The sequence below is a fragment of the Hibiscus syriacus genome, unplaced genomic scaffold (genome assembly GCF_006381635.1).
Source record: "Hibiscus syriacus cultivar Baekdansim isolate YM2019G1 unplaced genomic scaffold, ASM638163v2 tig00111402_pilon, whole genome shotgun sequence".
Taxonomy (NCBI): Eukaryota; Viridiplantae; Streptophyta; class Magnoliopsida; order Malvales; family Malvaceae; genus Hibiscus; species Hibiscus syriacus.
This window is the reverse complement of record NW_024063082.1, coordinates 7,722,248-7,747,151: the sequence shown is the minus strand read 5'-3', so window position 1 is coordinate 7,747,151 and position 24,904 is coordinate 7,722,248. Positions and strand designations below refer to the sequence as shown.

At 36.5% G+C, this 24,904-nt stretch overlaps 1 protein-coding gene across 1 annotated transcript; it reads right to left on the bottom strand.

The window, feature by feature from the left end:
• Positions 1–8,279: 8,279 nt before the first annotated feature.
• On the bottom strand, positions 8,280–12,798 carry LOC120161584 (histidine--tRNA ligase, chloroplastic/mitochondrial-like). Its single transcript, XM_039171805.1, has 11 exons — positions 12,418–12,798; positions 12,234–12,329; positions 11,779–11,867; positions 11,538–11,667; positions 11,016–11,108; positions 10,748–10,822; positions 10,393–10,510; positions 9,761–9,903; positions 9,092–9,220; positions 8,665–8,828; positions 8,280–8,554 (listed from the first exon to the last, which is right to left on the bottom strand). The coding sequence occupies exons 1-11, from the start codon at positions 12,748–12,750 to the stop codon at positions 8,416–8,418; spliced, it is 1,509 nt and encodes a 502-aa protein (XP_039027736.1). The 5' UTR covers positions 12,751–12,798; the 3' UTR covers positions 8,280–8,415.
• Positions 12,799–24,904: the final 12,106 nt, after the last annotated feature.

Here is a 24,904-nt window from a genome sequence, read left to right as displayed (position 1 = left end):
CATTTTAATATTTTCTTCCATCTTTTTCGTTTTGTCCTCTTCATCGAAATCCATGATATTGTAATCATCCGGATGGTTGTCAGGATATGTTATGGAAGTTTGCACCTTCGCAGTAGATGGTGCATTTCCTTTCGTCGCAGATGAGTTCTCTTGCAGTCCGGGTAAGATCCTGGGTGAAATAACCACCTGTGGGGTTGGCAATATGGTTATCCCCTCAGACGCACATACTCTGGGTGTACTTGCTTGTTGTTGTAAACCAGACAACTTAGCCACAATTTGGTCGACTAAGGATTCCTGGCTTTTCTTCATGGACTCCATGGTACTTTGACTGTTATGAGCCATTTTGTCCTCCAATTCCTTCTACAGCTTTGCCATGTTCTCCTCAATCTTCTCCATTCTGGCTTCCATTTGTCTCTTTTTTGCTCGAGTGTTGTGAGGATAATCTGTGTTTTGAGCTTGTGGAGGTAAGCTTGGTGTCTGAGACATGTTCTGCTAGTTAATACGAACGTAAAAACATGGAAAATATAAAAATAAACATGAAATATAAAATGTAAAGCATGCAATGTATGATGTATACAATTTGGAGGTATTGATCTAGAAAAGTGTCCATTATTATAAATAATCCTTATTTAGACAAAAATATTTTATCTTTTAAGAGACATAAAAACAAATTAAAGGTACACCCAGACTAAATCCTCTAGACCTCGTACAGCTTCTAGTAGGTTGACAAGTCTTCTACCTTCATCTATCACTGGTTGAATGCCTTGTCGAACCACTCCAACTTCCCTTGCCAGGCCGTGAAGATAACGGGCTGCTTTCTGCACTTGATCCAGGAAATCTCGGATGGTTGCATCTCTGGCTTTCACCCTTTGTTGCGCTTGCTCCCAACGGAAACGCCACTGTAAACCTCCGTCGAAGGGCACTATCTGAAAATTGTTTGCTTGCTTCTTGAATCCATCTACAATAGCTTCTAACTCAGCTATTGTCTTGTCATCCTTTTCATGTTGTTTCTCTAGATCAACCACCCGGATTCTCAAGCATTGCTTCTGATGTTGACTGTCTGCTAAGCACCTTTGAGCAGTCTTCAGTTGTTCCTTCCAAGCACTTTCATCAGGCCCCTCGAACTTCCTTTTCAAACTGTGAGCTTCGTCTTTCCAGTATTCAGAGGTTACTTTCAACTTAGAGTTTTTAACCCCCCAGACCCGGTCTATAAGTTAGTCCCAAACCTAAGTGGTCACATGTCCCATTCAGAGGTTTTTTTTACAACTTATAGAACATTAAATATAATATAGAACAAAATATTAATAATATAGATATATCCAAAACAATAGCAAATACATGTCACCAAATATAACCGAAAAACATATAGAGATATATGTTCATACAAAATAAGTAGTTGATATCTCCTGATGCCAAATCTGCTAGCTTACGGTATGTTATTATCTGAAAAAGGTAAAAACTACATAATGAGCTAAAAAGCCCAGTGTGCTCCATATAGTGTATAAAAACATATTAACAAAATATTATAATAAAATTTGTTTATGCAACATGTTTTGAAAACATGAACACTACCCCCATCCTTTCACAATCTGTTTGTGTAGGTTCCCCATAACCATACACCCGCACAACCAATATGGCCCTAAGCACACAGCCGAGGAGCCTGCAAATAATCTTCCTCCAATAATATTCCCCCCAATGATAGTAATTAACATGAATGTATTCGCGTAAAACAATGAATAATTCTTTTAAAACATAAGAATGTTTCAAGCTTGAAAACCATAAACAGAAATACAGGAATCAAAAATCAAATCAGTAATGTATGGTAATTCAGATGTTGGGTAATCAGTATTCAGAAAATGGTATAAAATACCGTAACCAGAAATCATATCAGAAATATGCAGTAAATCAGAAATCAAATACACATTATTCAAATATTTATATACTTTAAAACAATAATATAACACTATTAGGAAACACACCTGTAACAGTATGAGAAATCAGATAGGGAAGCCTACTTCTGGGTTTGTCGATTAAGCTCTGCTGCAACGCTAGATCCTACGAATTGAAAAAATCCATATTGGAATCCTAATATAAATAATCTTAATATTTATTTAAATAATATACGGAAACCTACGGGTAATTCTCGTAATTCGGGCTGATCTGACGAACGAATAATTCCAGACCTAACTGATCCTCTCCCAGTTGAAACACCAGTACCTTCATAAAATATTTTATTGAATCAATTCCTTAACCAAAACTCAATTAAATAATCAAAATATTTAAATACTAAGTCTTTTTGGGTTCACATGCTCGATTCAGGAATTTCGGGTCGGAATTTGGCAAAATGGACTTCGGAATCAGATTCAGGATGTCGAAAAACATAAAGTATGACCTTCCAGATATTTAAATTCTTGGTTAAAGTCAAAGTCAAAGGGTTTGACTGAAAATTTGGAGACTTTCGGGTTCGAATTTGGTGAAACAGACTTCGGATTCGGATTTGGATCGTCGAAAAATGTCAGGATAGGTATACTCGGTCAAAATCAAAGGTCGTTTAATGCCTGGTCAAAGCCGGTCAAAGTTCTGGTCAAAGGAGGTCAACGGGTCGGGTCGGGTCAACCCGGTTCAGACTGGTCAAATCGGTTAAAAACTGGTCAAACTAGTTTCAAGCTGCTGCCGAAGCTTCCCCACGCGCAGTGGGGGCACGTATGACGTCCTACGGTGTCCTATAATTCACGAAAAAATTTCTAAAAATTATTTTGAGCGATTTCAAGACACTTACAAAGCTCGGTTCAAATTTTTGAACGACGGAGAGCTCGATTTCAACAAATCGGAAACTTTGACCGCTTCACCTCCCCACGCGCCGCCGCCTATGGAGACCAAGGACGACACTGGTGGACTCGGAACGATACAAGGAACATGATGGTGCGGGAGGTGTCGTAAACGGAGCAACGATCGACGATGAATTTAAGATTTTCTCGGTGATTGTGCTAAAAAAACGTCGAGACTTTGACTGGAAATTCCCGGCGTTTGGCAGCGTTTTGCTTCAATTAATTTAAGGGGTTTGTTCCTCGCTCGATGATGAACACGATGGTGTTTTCAAAACGACGATCGGAGGTCGGATGGCGTCGGAATCGGGTTTGGAAGTTGTGTGAAAAAAAGAAGAAATTTGAGCAATTGGTTTCTGCAGAAACCAATTGCACGTCTAAATACATCATAGCCTGTCGACATTTCAGGGGTAAATTCAGGGCTTGGTCCCTAAATTTTCTTTAACTCTAAAACATGCTACAAGTTTTAAAAACTTTCAATTTAATCCCCAAAATTTACCAATTTATAAAAATTAAAACCTTAAATTTCATTTAAATAATATTTTCAAATTTTCGGGTTGTTACAGAGTTATCCTTGACTTTATCTTGATACCATTTTCTCAAATCTTCGAGCTCAAAATGGACTCTTTTATGTTCTCTTTCCAGTTTATCTGCTTTATCTTTCTGATAGTCGACATCTAGCTTCCACTGATAACGTTCAGCTTCAAGTTCCTTAACCCTCTGCTTTAGCTCGTTATTCACAGCTTCAAACTCTGCCTTGGCTATCTCAAGTTCAGAAGGGACAGGCATGAGATGTTCTTCCATGGTCCGGGTGTCTTCACAATCTGGCACCGGGATGTTGTCATTTTTTCTCAATCTTCGCCACTCCACATAATCCGGAGTAAGCATGTCTCCGGCAGCTACAACATCCATCCGGAATACTTTCTTCTATGAATCAGTCGCTTCCTTGATCATCTTCTTATAGTTGTCACCATGATACACAAACTCTGATCTAGTTAGTCCACTTGTTGCTGGGAAAAACTGACGTGCCCCATACTGTCTAAGTGCTAACAACGGAGCATACCCAACTGCACCCCAAAGTCCAAGTAAGGTCATAGTGTTAGAATCCCCACATCGGAAAAGAACATCATCGAGGAACAACCATGGGGCTCTCCAGGTAATATCCCGATCCTGAAGATGTGTAAAGACTTTCATCCACTTTTCCTTTGAAGCATCTTTATGTCATTTCCTAGTTATGAATTCTCCTAAAGGTGAATAGGTAGTGTTGAATCGATGGTAGGCAACCCCATTAGTCTTCCATAAGTGACTGTGAATCTAGACCTAAAGGAGCTTAACACACCCAATGAACCTTCATCCGCCAGTTCTTCGACAATGGTTGAGAGATCGAAAGGTCTCAGCTAAGATGGTCGATACTGGGTTAACTCATTTTGGAAGTTGTTCAAATAGCTCCACTACGGCTGCGTCAATGCACCCCAAAGCCTTCGGAAAGATAATCAAACCGTACAGACCCAGTGCAAACAAGTCTATAGTCTTCCACTCATCAGGGTGGTTTTTCATTAGTTGCTTTATGTGGATCCATTCAATTCCTTCCTCGTTCCCTCTGCGCTGAGTCCGGTCAATTACCCATTTCTCGTCTACGCCTGCAACTTTAGCCAGTGTATTCTTGAAAGACTAACTTTTAATGTGTTTAATGTAGGCTTACTCCAGTTTGATGTTTTCACAATGCAGTAGTGTAGTGTACTCATCGATAGTGGGCACCATGTCCTCCCGGTTAAAAGTGAAACAACTGTATCCCGGGTTCCAGAATTGAACCAAGGCTCTAATTAAGGGCTCATCAATCTTAATATGAAGTAAAAGTGAAATGCCACCGTATCGTTGGCTGAACTTCTATTTCCGATCATTCTTCCAACTATCCCAGATGTCTCGAAGCTCTTGCACATTGTTATGCTTTAGGCTGATAGAGGCGTAGTTAACCAGCTCTGACACATAACTTCCTTGAAGACTGTCTCCCTTTTCCTTCTGAGTCTTCTCGGACCATAGTCGTACCTCGGGGTTTTCAATCTCTTGTATTACAGCAGCTTTGTCCATTAATTCATATTATTTTATGTGTAACAAACGCTTTTTAAGGATCAATAACCTCTTGTAATAATGCAAATGCTAAAAAACAAACACAATGGCAAACAAGTCAGTAAAATAAAAATAAATAAATAAATAAATAATGACGAAAGAAAAATAAGAAGAGAAAGAAGGAAAAAAACATGGTTAGGGTAAAAATATCTTAGGGTTTGAAATGGAGTTTCGGGGTAGGCTTTATTTCTCCATAGTCTCCCGGTTTAGGTTCTAAAAAACGGTACTCGAGTTCTCCTTGCAGGTGCCCCTTGGGCTTGCTAGTCCTAATCTCATCACATGCTTGTGTGGACTAAGTTAAACTCAAGAGGACACATTCCCTTATGGCCATACAGAGAATAAATTCACACGAATGCATAAGGTATATGAATGCCGAAGGCTACTTACTAGGCCCATACGGTGAATAAATTCACACGAAGGCGTCGCTTTCACCCCCACTTAAAACAGGTTCAGAGCTCGGGTTTAGAGCTTTAAGTGAAAAAACTTTGAAGGCTGAAATCATTAGAAAATGATTAGTACAACTATTTACTTGAAAATATAATCAAAAGTAAGTAAGAATGATCAAAATGTTATCTTAAAATTTAAACTTACCTTTTTCGTTAAAAAGACAACTGGAAATTACCTTAGCCTAACTCACTTACCTGTGCCCCCCAGTGGAGTCGCCAAGCTGTCGGAACCGTCTTTCGGTTAGGCCCCGAATTGGGCATCGACTTAAGAAAATAGGTTAGGAATCACCACCGATAATTTATTTTATTAAAAATAGGCTGATCGGATACCTTATTTCTTACATGATCTGCGTCTTACCAGTGATTTGTCGGATTCGGGAGTCAGTTACAGTCAAGGAAGGGTTAGCACCCTTGAACTGCCCTTTCGGTACTACGTAATTTCCAGTTGTCATTAAGTAAGAAAATTGTAAATTTAACTTAAAAGGTAAAATAACGATCCAAAATTACTTACCTCCGATCAATTTGAAAGTGTACCCTTAAAAAGTCGAGGAACGCGTTAGAGGAAAAAAGAAATAAAAGTAAATAAAATAAAGAAAATAAAATGGAAAAAATAAAAAAAATGATGAAAAACTAAAAAAGAAATAAAAACATATAATTATTAAGTAAAAATAATAATAATGATAATAAATAGTAAAAAAGACAATTACACCGAAAAAGTAAAAAAAGAAAGTCAAGGTTTGATGAAGTATAAATGACAGGAAAGAAAAAAATGATAAGGGGTGGGGCCCTAGTTAATAAATGAGTGTGGTGTATACTTATAATATAGTAAATATAAATAAACAAAAATATTATGATAATATATATATATATATATAATAAATAGAATAATGAAAAAACAATTTAATAAAGTAAAATAATAATAATAATAACAATATAATATAAATAAATAAAAACCAAAATTAAAGAAGTATAAAAAATAAATATAAAAATATAATTAAATATATATATATATATATATATACATATGTTAATAGTAATAAAAGAAAAAAAAATAGAAAAAAAAATAAAATAAAATAAATAAAAAAGAATATACATGTAATGATAATAATAGTAACAAAAGAGAAAAAAAATAAAAATATATTTATATACGTTAATAGTAAAATAATAATAATAGTTATAAATATATATATATATATATATAATAACTTTAAACAAGGTATATACAAAATATTAAAAAATATAATTAATATATATATATATATTTAATAATACGAATTAATAAAAAGAAATAAATAAAAATATGTATATAATAAATAAGGGATGCTATGAAAGAAAAGATAAAAATTGGGGCCAAATTTTGAAACAATTGGGGGGATTAAAGTTGTTTTGGGATTAAAGTTGTTTTGTGGCTAAAATAGAGGTCTTTAAAATTACGGGGATCAAAAGCGAGTTTACCCTTCTTGTTTAGAAAACACGCGGGTCCAGGGTGAGAAGCGGGTTTACATGCGACCTGCCAATGACCCATGGGTCATGCATATAAGCCAACATTTTGGCTGAATGTTTCATTTCCTCTTTTTCACTCATGAAACCCCTCCCCATTCTCTGATTTTCTCAAATGTTCTTCAACCAAGAAGAACTAAGGTTTCGTTTTCCAGAAAAAACAGTGGCTCTCTTTAAAGAAAATGGCCTCGGGAGGGTAGATCTAGCAAGATCTTTTCGAATAGCCCCTCCCCAGGTCCTCGGCCTTTCGTTTTTTATTGTTTTTAAGCCAAATCTCGAGGAAATATCAACATGCAAGGGCTACAGATGGATGAACAAGGTAAAAGAAATCGATACCTTTTCTATTTCTCTTGAAATGTTTACAACAAAGTGCTCCAAAATCGCGAAATCCCTCGGATTTTTTGGTATTTCTTTCGTGTTTTTGTGCGTATTTCGTATGAAATCACTGTGGTAATATATTGTGTGTTCTCGTGATAGTGTGTTACATTTATTTGTAATAGAAACACAAGCCTATTTTTAGAGTTCTAATTCGAGTAAAACTCGGTTTGGTTGTTGAAGTTCTAAACTAATAAGCCGCTTTGCTTGTTGAAGTTCTAAACTAATAAGCCGCTTTGCTTGTTGTTGAATGTTGGCTTCGTGTGATTTCCTTGCGCCGGAAAACTCGGGTTGTTGGGGAGGCGTGCACAATGGGGACTACATGGCGAGGAGTCCTCTGCTGGGACGAGTTTCCCTCATTGCGGCGCTAGATGACAGTCTCACTAGGGTTCTGGAAACCCTAGGTTCAGTGGGTTGCGTGTGTTGGGTCTGCTGGTTTGTACTTGGGCTACCTGTTGTTGGGCTACAACGTTTATTTATTCCTGGGCCCTATAAAAACAAAAAATGAATGTAAATATTATTATATAATATAATTTTCAAATAGTAACATTAGTTGGTCAAGATTTGGTGTCTTCAGAATACAAATGGCTTTTGAACATGGATGAGATCGGTTGATTGTCGAAGGTGATGTCATCTCAAGTGTTAACATGCTCTCTAACCCCCAAGAAGACATCTTGGTGATTGGATTGATTTTCAACGTGATTCGTACTACAGCCACCCTGAGCTTAAAGTCCACACTAACCAGTTAGCAAATCGAGTCACGCATTCACTTGCGCAATGGATCTTATCGAGAACCAATCCGTTCTGGTTTATTTTGATGAACCTAATTGTAATTGTATTAAAAATGTTCTTCTTGACGCTGTTGGTATTGAATGATTGAATTCTTCTTAAAAAACAAAAACGAAAGTGACCGCTTCAATAATTTACCCAAGCAAGGTGGCATCCAAATGCCCGTTCTGCAAATGTACCCGGATAGTCGAAAAACAAGTTCCAAATGCTTACTAATATTATTCAAATCTCAATGTTACAACATATCATGAACAATATTATGCCATAAAGGAGAGAATTAGCCGAATCGACAAAAAATGAGACATGTCCATAGAGGATGAGCATCATCAAAAGTACTGCCAAAGAAGTACTTTTCACTCTAGTTCATCTAGCTTAATCTCATTTTGTTCACCGGATGAAAGGACTTTTACGACAACCATACCCTTCTGCCACTCAGTATTCCCTACCAATATTAATCTTTGTGCATTTGTCCGTGCCGCTCGTTTGAACACCCTAAAGGAAAATGAAATCACAATGGCAATTACTCATATGTCAAAACATGAAAGAAATCGTTCAACACTGTCAAAGTTAACTATCTTAAAGGACATAGTTCGTATTAGTACCATTTAAGTGGTCTGCTCTCCAAGACTAAATCAACACTTTGGCCTTTCTCTCTGAGTTTAGTAGCAACTATTGCAGCTACTCCTTGAAGATCACGATCCAATGCGCAAACAATGTTATCTACTTCAAGGCTGAGTTCCGGTAGGAGTCCCTTTTCCTTTAGCAACTTTGAATCAAAATCCCCACACATGCCAAAAAAGCCGTAACCAAATGATAGAATCCATCCAGAAGGAAAAAAGTGCACACACACATATATACACATATGTAACCAACTCATCCATAGACAGCAAAGAGTTGAGGAAAAAAACATGCGCACACACATATACACGAGTAACATGACTTGTCATACCATAATGATCCTTGATATTGTTGGGAGTACCAAATTATTTGCATATGACATAAACATTGATTCATTAGACTTTAACTTACTTCAACAATGACAGCATCACCAAACCCAAAGCCACAAGCTGGAACATTGTCCCCGCCAAAAGTAGAAAGTAATCGATCATATCGCCCGCCACCACAAATAGCTCTCAGCTTTCCGTCTCTGTCAAAACACTGAAAAAAATTTGTCAAACTGAAAGTTCAAAAGGAGGAATGATAGCAGATAAATCTATATTAAATACGGTAAAAAGCTTTTAATTTTTTCACAAAACAACTGAATGATTGAAAGAAAAAACAGGACTTTTCATGCTTACACCCGATACTACAGGCCAAGGGCAAATGAACACCTCAGATACTCATAGGCAAACTTAATGCTATTGACACAGTTTGGATAATTTCTTTGAGGAGCAGGGTGCTGTTCCATAATCATAATGTCTGCCAATTTGAAAGACTAACTATAAGTCTACTCAAATTCCATCAAAGTCTTCAATATGTCATAAGACTTCTAGCCCTTAGAGAAATACGCTACAAGTCAACTCCCATAAAAGTTAAACCAATCTAGTTTATTAGCAGTAACAATATATTGCCATCAGACCCACACAAGTAGACATCGGAGAAGTAAACATGAATTGTCCTTTCAAATTCAATTTCTTATGTAAGTACCCACACTCTATATCAATATCAATGAAGGGAAAACTATATGATAAATCTAACCTCAAAAATAATACCCGTGTAGTAAGCAAGACCACGAACAACTGATGCATCAAACTGAATCCACTCGGAGCAGCCAAACTTCTCAGCAAGTGAAAATAGTTGTTTCAAGTCGGCAATAGCTTCCCCAGCACCTCCAAGTATCTCTACATTTACAAAGAATATGGCACACAATTAGAATTAAAAGATTGTGACATTTTTCAAGAATATCTGAATGATTTACAGTCAGATTTCCATTTGAACCTTTTATCGTGGACACATAAACTTGTTTGAGGGAATCTGAAGGCAATGATTTAATTTCAAATATTTGCTACAATCTTGAGAAAATTGGGCATTAGACAGCTGTTATTCTTTTTCTCTTTGTTTGAGATGGTGATACTCTTCCATTTTTTTCATATTGGTTATACAAGTCTTTATAGAAAACGGGCACACTGAAGCTAGCCCCATAGCTAAGAAAGGATTTAATCTAAGCAAATTCGTGTAGAGTAACCTGTGACTTGTTGACTTTTTACCCTACCCTTTCTTTCTTTCTTTCTACTTCTTCTCTCTCTGTGAGAGGTTGGGACAGGAAGGATATACCCAGATTTTCCTTTGATGAAAGAAACTAAATATCGAATAACATGTGGAAAACCAACCTTCCAACTTAGTCAATGACTTTATGGAAAGGACTTGAAATAATTCCTCAATAGCCTCTTCTGATAACCCAGTAACGTTCAACTCTCTCTTAATTTCATCTATTGGGATCTTTTCAATCTATTTCAGGAACAAGGAAACTAAATTAAATAATTAACAGCTGCATGAATAAAGGAACCAGAGAGAGGAGAAAATATAATCCAGCAATTGCAATGTTCCTCTCAAGCCAAATAGTAGTAGTAAGAATAATAATTGGAATACCAGAATGTTTTACCACTTACAAAAACCTAGTACATGACTAAAAGAATAAAACCCGGTATTTAAGAGATCAGAAATAGTTCATTTTCATAAGCTAACCTTGTCTATGACGATGCAAACCTTGCCAAATAAATTTTCAGGTACTGAGTAGCATCTCAAAACTTCTTGCAAGACCTGTGTGATATGAATTACAATCTCGGAACATATAATAAACAGTGAGTGAATGTTTCATTTTCACAGAAAGTGAAACATTCAGCAAGGACAAAGACATCAACAGATACAGCTTTTACAACCATAACAATGAATGTATTCAAGAATGTGCAAGCCATGAAAGACCTCAAATGGCCCATTTCATGGATGAACATACCTTTCGGCTTGACACCTTAAAGCCAACATCTGATTCTGTGATTCCAGTTCTCTTGAAGAAAGTGACAATGGAGGCAATAAGTTCTGCCTCAGCCTACAAACAAAAAATTAAAATCTAGATAACTAGAAAATGAATGAAGGATCCCAACAGAATCATACATGTGCACTGTTTAAACAATTTATTTATTAAAAGAGTTGGATCCATGTGCTCGGATTAACAATCAACTGTCTGGTTGGTACGCATATGTGAAACAACCTAAAATTTCACTAGTGTGAGTATTCAAAAAATAGGAGGAATTTCTGCACATTACTAGCAGATAAGCACGTGTGAGCAGGAGACTGGGTAAAATAGTGTCCAAGTTTATGAAACAATTAGGATACTGCCATTGATGTCCTACAGGGGTTATATGAACTATAATTACAGCAATGGTTAAATAAAAGGTCATATCAACAAACTGATAATGAAAAATAGCATCTGCAGAAGCTTAATAGTGCATAAACAAGTCATGTTGGCATCACATACAGTAACTTCAGGTACACCAAGGATATCCATATTCCATTGATAATGCTCACGGCGGCGGCCCCTTGTCATTCTCTCATACCTCCAACACTGACCAATAGCAAACCACTTCAATGGGAGGGATAAAGATTTTCTGAACCAAAAATAACAACAATAATAAAAATAACTGTAAGATCAAGTTCTTCAATATGTTCCGGGATAAAAAATAATACATAAATAAATAAACACCGAACATTTTTCATACCCTTTCTGAATCACTAGCCTTGCTAGAGAAGGTGTGAGCTCAGGCCTCAATGCAACACGACGATTTCCCCGATCTTCAAAACAATACAACTGCACATAGAAATGGAAAATTAGAACCGGTGTTGAGAACATAGTCTAAAACAAAGCAAAATATAAACAAACCACCAGCAAATATCAAGCATTCATATAGTGCATACTCTTAATACTTTTTCTCCCATGTGGTTAAATGTTACTACAGGCACACGTTTTTAAACTTATATTGCAAGTGTCCCCGGTGAAATATATTAACCATCTTAGTTCCGTGAGTAATTATAAGTGTTCAAACAAATTACACTATTTAATGAATATCTGGTGTCATGTATGCTAGAATGTTATCTTTCACCTCATTTTAAATTTAAATACTAATCCAATCAACTATGTTCCTTAATTAACGAAATATATAGAAAGAGAGGAAACCTGATCTCTAATCTCTTCCCCTGCCTTCCGAATGAACAGAGCCTCTGATTCTAGCACCGGATAATCAACCTCTTCGAATCCAAACAACCGCGAAACCTTCAATAACATAAAAAAATCGTCAAATCAAATAAAATAATATCATCGAGCAAACAATTGGAAAAATCGGAAACTAACGGTTACTAACCTCTCTGAAATGGTTAAATAACCATTTACGGAGTCGCATATCTTCAGGAGGGAAGTCGCGAGTCCCTTTAGGTGGATTCACGTCAATCCTCTGAATCTCCTCTGCCACTGGAGACGGAGATAGAGCGCCGGACCTGCCTCCTCCGCCGCTCCTGCCGCGATTGTCAGATGAGTGCTCCGAAGCTAAGGAAGAGAAGGTTCTACGCTTAACGGAGACTAATTGCCTCGGGATTTGAAATTCCCGAGGTGCTAGAGAGGATTGAGAGAAAATGAGCAAAGGTTTTAGCGACAAACTTAGGCGCGGATTCAGCAGCGGAGAAGGAAGTGGAGGCATTTTCGGCAAAAGCTTTAACCGTTGTTCAGCACTCGGCTAGCTCGGCTGCATTTGCAGATAGCGTGGCTGCATTATTTGGGTCTGGGCTCATACAGGTTTTTAAAAGGATTAATGGTTGATGAGGCTTCAAACTTTGGTTGAAATTGATTTTTCACCCAGTTAATTTTTAAAATTTTAATTATTATGTTTTTTTTACTTACATAAATTATTGCTGACCGTCCAAGTATTCGTGTAATGATGTGATAATATAAATATCAATGATGATATGATAAATGAAATTAATTATTTTTTTATAAAATTTAAAAGAATAATTTATTTTTAAAATAAATTAAAAGTTTATTTATTTTTAAAAAAGTAAAATTATTAATAAATAAATAAATAAAATTTATAAATATTATGAAATAATAAATTATAAATTAGTATAAACTATGTATGATCACGCACTGAATTACCCGTTTATAACATTAACAGTCCGTGTAGCTACGAGAAAACCCTCACAACATTAAGATTCACCAAATTATTTAGTGGGCAATGTCAATTAGATTCCTTCCTTAATGCATGAACTCGAGTTACCCGAAGTAGAATAGTGAAAATGATTGCTTTTATCTAATTCATGAAAGACTAAGGGATGTTCAATCTATCAATTTCTCAAAAACGTTCAAATAAAATGTTTAATATGTCGATGTACATCATTAATGGTTTCTAAAGTATGTGATTGAAAGTTATTAGTTAAAACATTTCATTTCCTTTAAATTATGATTTAATATTCATGAAGAACAAGATTATCGTTTTCCTCTTCTAAATATAAATTGTTTAAAAAATATATCATCCATCAAAGTCCCAAACAAACTTCCACAAGTCAATTTTTTTTTGGTTTACAAATAAAAGCCACTGTGCTAACAGTGAGAGTTTCGTCTTCTCAAGGAGTCTATATCAGTATTAATAATACTCTAAACCTCAATATGCAGTTGGTAAAGCACCGACAGTCCCTGGACACCTTGACCGCTGTTAGCCATTTTGTCTGCAAGATTGTTAGCTTCCCAAGGAATATGAGTTATCGCAAGTCTCCAATCCCGATTAAAATAGCTACGAATTCGTTTGAGGAAGGCAGATTCATGCAACGGGGAGGGAGAGTTAAGGCTACGGGCAGCTGCCATACTGTCAATCTCCACAGTCAGGTGACGGACACCACAATCTCAGACCACTTGCAAACCGTCTAGGAGCGCTCAGAGCTCCGCATGTATCACCGAGCAGCGGTTTATCTTCCTAGTGTAGCCTCGAATCCAATAACCGTTATCATCACGCAAGGCACCACCGCTGGATGCCATTTTTCCACGAGTCCCATTTAACGTCCCATAAATCGTATCGTAAATGCCAATATGCTATTATTTAACTAAACGTGAGCTATCAGGCTCTCATCACCACACAATCAAATCAAGACGACAAGATCTATCTCAATATTTGGAACAATTGTTGTTGCTGTCGCAGAATACGACTATCGGATAGAGTAAAATCGTAATTAATAATTTGATAAAATAAAAATGAAGATAAAGAAGACACAAATTTTACGTGGAAAATCCCTAAATAATATAGGGTAAAAACCACGGGCAACGGTAGAAGAATTTCACTATGAAAAAAATAAGAATTACAACTTCTATCAATTTAACAAGGAGAAAACAATAACAATTCTCTCTTGATAAAAAGGAGAAAAAAACTCTCAAGAAAACTCTCTAAATTCTCAAGTATTGGGAGAAAGTTAAAATGATTTGGGTTGATTTTGAAGCTAAATGAGTTATGGTATTTATAGTTGAAGCTTAAGGACTAATCTTGTAAATACCCTAAAGTCTAGTGACTAAATTTAGCAATTTTACCATTTATAAAATTCAACAATTTCAACTAAGTGCACCGAAAGCCACCGAATTGCATGTGCACCGAAAGTGACTTATCCCACTTGTCGTCACTCATTTTTCGTCATGTCTTTTAATATATCATTATAATTATTATTAATATTATTATTATTAATATAATTTTTTTACATATTACAAATACAGGCCTCATCCCAGCAGCCCAATTACATGATTACTCAGAAGCCCAGCAAATCCCAGAGCCCAGATTACAAGTTCCCCAAAACTCAGCATACCCAACAGCAGATCTGGACCAGTTGCTCTGGATCCGACCTATCCTGGACCAATAGTCAACTCGACCCGGACCCGAGCAACGCCCATACTCTGCTGCTCCTGTACCCTCGCTTCAATCATGCCTCTCATGTTGACCAAGTGCTGCAAATGCCATGCCCCAATAAAGATTCCAGCAGCTAATTGATTAAGCTGCATTGGTCTTGCCAATTCCTATATCCCACGAGTGAGCTCATACCCTACTCCACAACACCAAGTCACCGACACCCTGCAAAAATAAGATTCCATCAACAAACAACAAAGTGGAGGGGACAAAATATCATTAATAATCCTCATAAGCATCACTTGACTCGAATCGATATAAATTGACTAAGGGTAATATTCGATCATTTTAAAATTATCAAAAGAAACTTTCTAATACGTGAATAGTTAATCCATTTTAATATATAGCATTAAGTATTAATACTAGAACTTACATTTTAGATATGAGCCCCTAGGTTCTTTAATTTTGATAATTTGACACTTTAAGTTAGAAAAATCCTTAATTTATTTTTAGTTTAATTAGGACTAATAAAATTTTGTTTGATTGCATTGTTTTTACAAATCTAAGGCATTGTTTACTTATTAATGAATTAATAGTATATCTCCCGCGATCGTGCTCAGGGGGTGACTACTGGTAATTCCTTGAATAAGTCAACATCCTTTTTCAAAACCACATCATGTTTTCTAAAAATGAGACAATATTCGGTTATTAGGCACAATAGTTGATCTCCCGTATTTACACTCGGGGGCGAATGCTATCGGTCTAGATAAACGAATACACTTTCTAACTTTGCATCCTTAATGATTTTTAAATTAAATAAAGATCGAACTCCAAATTTCCGATTTTAAATATAGAGTAATCAACTAGGTACCAATTTTTGGGCGCTTATGGGGGTGCTAATCATTCCCCACGCGTAATCGACTTCTGAACCTGATTTCTAGATTTTCGCAGACCTCAACATTCGATATTTTGATAAAAACAAAATGTTTTATTAAAATCATCCGATTTTTATGGTGTTCCGATTGCACCTCAAATGATTGGTGGCGACTCCTCACCTTTCAAAATGATTTTCAAAGAGAAAACCCCGTCGGTATCGGTTTTTCCCCGCCCGGGCCAAAAAAACGGTTACGACAGTTTGGCGACTCCGCTGGGGATTGTTGTTTTTTAAACAAATTGAGAGCCGAGCCACGAGTTGGTTACCCTATATTTATTATTTGAAAATTACGAGTTCGATCTTGTTTAATTTACGGTTCATTATGTTATTTCAAAAAAGAAAAAAACATATTTCTCTCTGGTTAATGCTTACACTTTTGTGGAATTATTTAGGATTGTTGCATATCATAGCTCTGAACCCGAGCTCAAACCCAATTTACCTAAGTAGGGAGAAACGTCACATCTCACGAGGAACATTGGGCTTCCTTGTGTGGGTTTGACAAAGTATCTATTGAAAGCACACTAAGTTGCCTATCCGAATATCAGTTCTGAGGTACGCTTTTAGTGGTGTGATCCCCTGAGCTGAACTCGATTCGCAAGTCTGTAATGGGCCAGAATCGGGGGTAACCTTAGCAGGTTGTAAAAATGGCTTGAGAACTCTTTACTAGAACCCAGCTTCATATAGAGAATTTAGTAAGCCTACCCCGCTAGAGTCATATGGATAACCTAGGAGAACTAGAACACATGCGGTTAGGACCATTAATTTCCTTTGTATGCTTTATTTTTTAGTCTCAACTTTAAGTCATATTTAAGATTATATCTTTTTTGACTAATCATTCAAACTAACTTGATTCTTGTTATCTTGTTTCTACTAACATTGATTTTCTTTTGTACTCTCTTATTGCATTTTTGCATGTATCATTGTCATGTCATATCATTTCATAAACAGTATTGATTCCCAGATTACCTAGTTATTATAAAAAGAGCTTAAGGCAGCAATGTCTTCCGATAGGACTGAGAATGCAATCAGTGTTCAGACCTGATTCGAGTACAGGCAGACGCAATTCAGAGACAACCTTGTCACTACCGAAGAATCAGTTTTGCTAGAGAAAGTAATTATCCGAGCACTGAAAGAGCAAATAGATGAGGCTAATTAGGAATTGGCGCAGAGGCGAGCACAGATTGAGCAGCTCGAAGCACATCTGTTTAGTTTGGATGAGACTTTTCAGAACCCTTACAACAACAATGAGTTCTATCTTCAAAAAGAAATTGAGATGTTAAAGAAGAGGATAATGGAGCTAGAAGGAGTAGGGTTGATCCACTCATCCGCACAATAGATGGCCAGACAGGAAAATGAGGCCTTAAAAGCCAAGATTGTTGAGATAGAAGTTACAACACAGAGATGTCATCGACGAATCAGAGGAAGAACGGCGTATCATGGGATTGATGATAGAGTTTGAGAGATTAGCGAATGAGGCAAGATTCTACGCTTAATTTCCATGTTGATGTATTCTCTTTGCCTAAGTGCTTAGACGTTGTGTGTTGTTGAGTACTTTTTATATAAACTAAGTTATTTTGGAATCAATATCGGATTGCATTTGCATATTCATGTCATCCAAAGGTGTTAATTCGCAAGTGATTGACTAATAAGAAGGTTGTTCATAATGAGACAAGAAATTCTTAATCATGTAGTCAAAACTGGGAGATCCAAAGATGTTTAAACGATCTATGAAGAATGGAATACGATGAAGGAAGAAATTTGAAGTTGATTGCAGACTTCCTTTAAAGAAGCGAAGGCCAATATATTCCCTCAAGAGATAGATATAGTCATACCAAGGATGAGAATTCTCTTCACAAAGACATGAAGATCACTTTGCATTGAAAGTAAAGATGGGGGCATCCGATGCCATCAAAGTTGATAGAATGTGCCGACAACTTTAGGGTGTAATGTTATATTCCATGAAGAGTAAGGTACAAGGAAATGAAGAAATGAAGAATCAAAATTATATTTTGACCACATGGTGTAATGAAATCTTATTGTCTAAATGAATGTTATTCTATGGTGGTTACTTTTGGAATTAACACCTTTTGTATGTGCATTCGGCATCCACATTTGCATTCGCACTGCTTTAATTTAAGCATTTTTTACATGCATCAATCATGAAAACATGAGAATAACTCGTGAAAGATAATGTGACAGAAGCTCTAAAAGCAAACTGAAGTTATCTGAGGCGTGTTTCTGAAAAAATTGAAAGAAATGAATGAAATATTAGCACGTGTTAGTAGGATCGAGAGAATCCAAGAGCAACTCTTAAGGACCCAGCAAGAAATGATTGAGGAAGCAAGAAAGTTCCAAGTTGAGTCCAGGGAACAAATGTCCAAGTTGATGAGAATGATGGTTACAGTAATACATGGGGAGAAATCGTTAGAGGACCCTATTATGCAAGAAAATATGAAGACTTCGAGTGAGAATATGAATGTTAGTGGTGCAGCCAATGCGATGACAAAAAGTGATCAAGAACCTGTTAGGGAGTGTAGTAATCCAGGTCAACTCAAAGAATCATGCACAATTTTAGGAAATATGATAGATATCATGCGTGGAAAAGCAAAAGTTGAAAGTGAAACTGCTAACACAAAAGTTGAGTCTAACTCAAGGAAGAGAGTCATAGAGGAGGTTCAAATGCCAGTAAAGAAGGCCAAAAAGAATAGAAAGAAGAAGAAGAGGATACCTCTGATTCTGATTCCGATCTCATACTCAAATTTGTTACCCTTTCTATTTGAAAGTGGGATCCTAACGCCTTTTCCTCCGAGGTACAATACTTGTTCGCGTCCAGACTGGCAAGATGTCAAAAATTCATGCGAATATCATATTGGAGAGTTTAGCCACTCTATAGATGATTGTACGATCCTTAGATTTAAAGTTCAAAACCTCATCACAGAAGGGCTGCTATGCTTTGAAAATGAAAAACCTAAGCTCCCCGAAAGCTCAAAACTTATCGATAAAGGAAGACATGCAAACCAATGTCTCTCCCAGGATGTTGGTCAAACTTTAAAACTTAAAAGCGAGTGTTTCAGTGATCAGTCACGAGGTCTTCAATCTGGTCATAACAATGGCAAGGAGAAAGTGAGGTCAAAAGAGCTTTCATACAGCCAGTTATATCCCAAGTTGCTCCAAGCCCAGCTGATTGTTCCACGTTTGGCTAAGCCTCTGTTGTCCCCTTATTCGAGCTGGTATAATGAGAAAGTTTCTTGTGAATATCATGCTGGAGCCCGATAACACTCCATCGAGAAATGGAGCAACTTCAAATGACAAGTACAAGATTTTTTTTACTTATGGAGTTATAGAGGTGGATGGTAACAACCAGACTGTTTCAGTCAAGCAGTTGAAAATCAACCCTCAGAATAGAGTTGATGGGGTCGAAACAAGTGAAGTACATGCGGAAAAGGAGAAGCGTAAAATCAAGGAAAGCAAGGTATGTGAGGCAGAGATAAGTGACTCAACTCTCGAGACATCTCTGACGCTAAAATAGAAAATAGAGGTGGGAAGTGACGAGAAAAAAGTCAAAGGAGAGGTAATCTTAGACTGGTCGCAAAAGATGTCTTGGGATATACGACCCTCAAGGTTTTTCAAGTTCCCATTTTTGACTTGTATCCCCTTTAATCAAGAATCGGTATCTCACTCCAAGACCTTTAAGAATGAAGACTAGCCCATCCGCTTATGGCTATGACCCGAATAGTGCTTGTGATTTTCATCTTGGGGCATTGGGTCATCACACTAATAAGTGTATACCATTGATGGAAGAGATAGAAAGGCTCGTGGACAAGGGAGTCCTGACAAGAGACATGATCGAGAAATGGAGAGTAAGTAAGGGTAAAAACCCTAATCTGACTAGGCACCAATCATTCTAGGGAAAATAAGGCATTATGGCTGAACAAGTGAAGGTTGTGCTCCACCACAATCACATGTTCCATTTACGGCATCTTGTTTAAACTTTTTTTTTTACTTTCTCATCTTTCTGTTTAAAAGGATATTTAAATGAATCTATGTTATTTTAAGGATGGTGAGCTTTAAATCAAATTTATGACTTGAAATTCTTTGAATATCAACTGAATTGAAAACTCTTTAAATAATTAAAGTTATAAATATTTGACAAAATGACAAGGTTGAAATCTAATAAAAAGAGGACCTTGACCTTATCCCCAGAAGATACAATCGAACACCATACCTTTTTATTGTAGGGACCGATACAACCTTCTTTTATCATAAGGGAATGAACAATAGGCTTGGTATTCATGTATGCATAGGAGTGGATATTATGAGGCATCTCTTGTGTATAATGTTACAAAACTGACTATACCATACTTTTGTTGATGACGTTCAATGATGATTATGATCTTTAGAGATGGAATAGTCGAATAGATGAGTCTAGTTTAGATAAGTTGCTTGGGAATTGAACTCTAACGATGAGATTTTCTGACCTTCAGTAAACACCGGGGCTATAACAGGTTCTCCTCGACAAGCTTAAGAAATAAAATTCGTATACCCAACGAAGTATATATAATATATGTGTACACAATAAAGATGAGCTATTCTGCTAAGGCAATTAGTTATAGAGGAAACTCGAAAGCCCTGGCTTTATGAATAGATTATATTCAAACCATGACTTTGATCGGGTACTTGGCAATTCGGTGTATGCTCCACTATAATTGTCAAGTCGAAGACTTTGTGATGAGATGAACTCTTCAGCTAGCCCGATAAGGGCAAATTACAATAAAGCTAATTTTAGCTAACCAGACAATGGCAAATTAAATCAAGTTTATCTAAATAAAGAGTTTCGGTAAAGATGAACTAAGGGAGTTAAGGAACACCTGTTATAGTCAATTTCACACAAGCACTCAGGAATTTCATTTTTAGACCGATATTTTTACACTGCCTTTGTTAGAGGAGTCTATGAAGCTTGAACAAATGGAAGATTTCAGAGAATTAAAATAAAAGTGTTCTAGAAAGTCTAGTAATTGATTATGCTAGTTGCGTTATTTTGTCCGTATCCGATTAAAATATCAAGCTAAGAAAGAAGGGCATGTTGCAATGTTCACAATGATCAAGAAAGAAATGACATTTGGTGGTTGAAACCTTCGAAAATATAAAGCTAACCTGAAGTCAACCCCTCAATTTTGACAGTTGGCAAAGAGCTATAACCCTGAAAACATTAAAGAGCTATTGATTCTTTTGATATTCTGTGAACTCATGTTTATGATTTGATTCAATTGTGAGTATGGATTAAGGGGCAATGTTTTATAAAATTCTTTCATTCTTTGATCCCTAAAATAAGAGAAAGGGAAAAAACATTTTTAAATAGGACATTTTGAAATGTTCTTAAAGCTGGTGAGGCTCATTGTGCCTCTATTGGAGAAGAAGAATAACCAATGCCAGAACATGAAGCATTCTACAATCTTGAAGCAGATGGTTTAAGAGATCATAAAGGATGAATAATAAGAGCTCGTAACACCCTTTTGTGACATTGTTGATAACCCATCAAGAAACAAATGATCGCCTTGTTTAAAAGGGGTACATATCCCAGTATATACAAAAAATGCAAGAATGCGACCGATCAATGATGAATTTTAGCACCCAAGTGGGGAAGAACCATGAAATTTCCCACTTTAGAGCATGACCAGAAACCCATACCATGTTGAGATAATAAGGTTCATACCAAGAAGACACTGAGAATGAGTCTCATAATTTGAAGTGTCAGAGGCAAACACTGAATTTGAGCAGAGCTTAACTTGTAAGGCAAATCAATTGAGCATAAATCAATGGCAGAGTCCTGGAAGAACAACTCTAAAACGTAATTGAGCCAATGACGAAAATGGGGTATCATGATCATATTACTGACTGCAGTAAGAATTCAAGAGAGAAAACACTTCCTTTGAAATGAAGACAAAAAAATAAATACAGCAAGATGATTGGACAGATCTTCAGAAGTTACAAGCTGCTACATCGATATCTGAGTAAACCCAAGAGAAGAGCGATCAAGAGGAAGAAAATTTGGTTCTCGTTTGGAGTCAAAGGAAAATCAGCATTTATGCATGCATGAGAACATCATTTGCATAAAAGAAAATACATTGCATTGCATTTGCATTTCACACATAAACATTTGGTTTTTACAGATCTTCAAGGGGAAAATTCATGGTATTAAAAACCCAACAAGTGGAAGCTGGAATTCAAACCTCAAATACAGGTTATCATGTTTAAGAAGGTAGAACCTAAAGAACATGGTGGCTCTAATCCACAGAGGAAGCATTACTTTGAAGTAGGGCATGTTTCCCCAACCATTAAGTTATTTTATATGTAAAAAATGAAATAAGAAACGTTTCTCATTTAAATCTGAAAATTGAAATTTTTGAAAAGTAAGAAATGTTTCTTACCTAGTAAAATATTTCCCAAATTTATAAGTCATTAGGGCCATCAGTAAGTCTTTCGAGCATGATCCTTAAATTCTTCAAGTCATCTGTAAGCCTTTCGAGCATGATGATTAAGTCATCCGGGCCATCTTAAGCCTTCACCAAAGAGTAATAAAGTAAATCAATCTTAAGCCTTCACCAAAGAGTAGTGAAGCAAATCAACCTTAAGCCTTCATGAAAGAGTAGTGAAGCAAATCCAAGATTTGATATTCCCTTCAGAGTAAGTGGAACAAGTCTGCCCCGATTGAAAGACTCAACTTCCTCAGATATGATATTCCCTTCAGAGTAAGCGGAACATGTCTCTCTTTTCCAAGATTTGATATTCCCTTCAGAGTAAGTGGAACAAGTCTTCCCCGATTGAATAGATCAACTTCCCCATATCTGATATTCCCTTCAGAATAAGCGAAACATGTCTCTCTTCTTCGAGATTTTATATTCCCTTCAGAAAGAAGCGAAACATATCCCTCTCCTTCAAGATTTGATATTTATATTCCATGAGTGACAGCGGAACAAGTCTACCCCGATTCAATCTTCCCTGAAGAACAGTGGAGTGGATCAACATCCCTAGATATGATATTCCCTGAGTGACAACGGAACAAATTCCTTATCATATTTCAAACTATAAGTTGACTGGATGAAAAACGCAATGTCTCTTCGTCTTTACCCTATTCTTGTTAACACAAGAATGGGAAAAGAGGGGCAACTGTCGACACTCAGTTTTTGTCCCGTCTTTTAATATGTCATTATAATTATTATTAATATTATTTTTATTAATATAATATTTTTTACATATTACAAATACATGCCTCATCCCAGCAGCCCAATTACATAATTACTCAGAAGCCCAGATGTTGCGTGTTGTGAGTATTATAAAATATACGCAAATAATGTGCAAGTATACACAATCGCTCAAGTAATACAGTGATGAGTGAGTATCGTTTCCATAGGGATTGGGTGAAATTACGAAAGTCTAACCAAACCTAAGCACTAATCTATCCATGTATAGTTAGTCTTTATATATACAAATGTCACAGCAAAATGAAAATGTGTATGGAGGTGGATGTAGATGAATGGTTTGATGGTGTAGCAGATGGAAATGTAATGGCAAGATAAGATGTTTAGTGTTGAAAATAATGTAATGTCGAGGCAATGAAAGATGGTAAATAACAGTAAATAAAATGAAAAGAAAATAATCCTCACGTGACAAGCATCCAATGAAATGAATGGTGGGGATTGATCTAAGGATGCTAAACTTATTTATCATGTATATCTAAGTTATCTAGTCTTTACTTGCTCGACAGGGCTTTCCTAAAATGTTTTCAAATGAACCTAACAGAATAGGATGCCAAGGCATCTGCTCTCACTCAACTATGTTGGCCAGCCTACCCTATTGATAAAAACACCCTTTTTAGTCGTTGAAATCCTATCCTAGTCTCTCCCGAGATCTAAGGGATTAGGTTATAATATCCCTAGGCCGGTTCAAAGCCCCTTGGAAATACTATAACTCATTGCTTATGAGGATCTTATCTTGCAGTTCTCTCGAATACTTACAAGTATTTCTAGCTTAGGTTTCTCCTGAATACCTAAACTTCATCTAAGAAATGGACATTTCCATGCCTATTACTAACCTAGATGGTGAAGCATTCATAAGCAAAGCAAATAAAGAACCAAAAAAAACTCAAATATATCATCAAAATAAAGTCTAAACATCCATTAAACAAATCACCACCAAATAAGTTAGTTTATGGTGGGGTTCAAAATATCCAAACACAAAGTCATGCAAATATTTGTTCCAACAACCCACAAATAAATCGAAAAATAGTAGCAAAAAGGGAAGTGAGAAGAAGCCTTCGACGTGCCACCGAAGGTCTCCTCAGCCACCACGAATCACCTTAGCTTGCTACTCCTTGGAGCTTAATCAATGGAGGAAAACCCCAAGGAAGAAGAAAAGGAAAAGGAAATAAAAATCTGATTTTTTTCTGCTCTATGCGTGTGCCTCTTCAAGTCTCTCTCTTTTCTCTCCCTTTAGATGTCATTATAATAAAAGGATCTAGGGGTAATGATTTGGTTGTTAGGTGCGAAATACCTCTCATACCCCTAGAATCACACCATAAGCATGAACTTAATTCTCCATGTGGCCTTAGTCCTCTAGAAGGTGGCTACAACAATCATTCCACATGTAGTGCCAACTGTCCTCATACAACTGTATCTTTTTGTCGTTTTATGTGCCAGAAATGCCAAGGCATTTCAATATGCTTCAGCAACGTGTGATGTCGCGACATTACTTCCCAACGAATCCTTTTTGCTTGTTATTCCTACACATCATAGACAAACTGCACCTTTCCCTCAAGCAGCATCATTAAGAAATAAAATAGCACTACCACCACAAATACAACTATATGCAACTACATGATCCTAAAATGCCTAAAATGAGTTTTTAAACAAACAATAACTTAAGTGAAAAAAGCCTTAAAAGTAGCCTTTTTAGGAAGTTAACACACGCCCAAAGTTAAGCTATTGCTTGTCCTCAAGCAATGGATAACAGTTACACAAGCAGAATGTCTTGGCAATATTTGAC

Excerpts from the sequence above, each read along its gene's own strand:
- LOC120161584 (XM_039171805.1), bottom strand. The coding sequence starts at position 12,750 with ATGCCTCCACTTCCTTCTCCGCTGCTGAATCCGCGCCTAAGTTTGTCG. Across the intron at positions 10,511-10,747 it reads TTTGCATCGTCATAGACAAG|ATTGAAAAGATCCCAATAGA; the intron begins GTTAGCTTATGA and ends TTCCTGAAATAG. Across the intron at positions 9,221-9,760 it reads ACACGGGTATTATTTTTGAG|TGTTTTGACAGAGACGGAAA; the intron begins GTTAGATTTATC and ends AATTTTTTTCAG.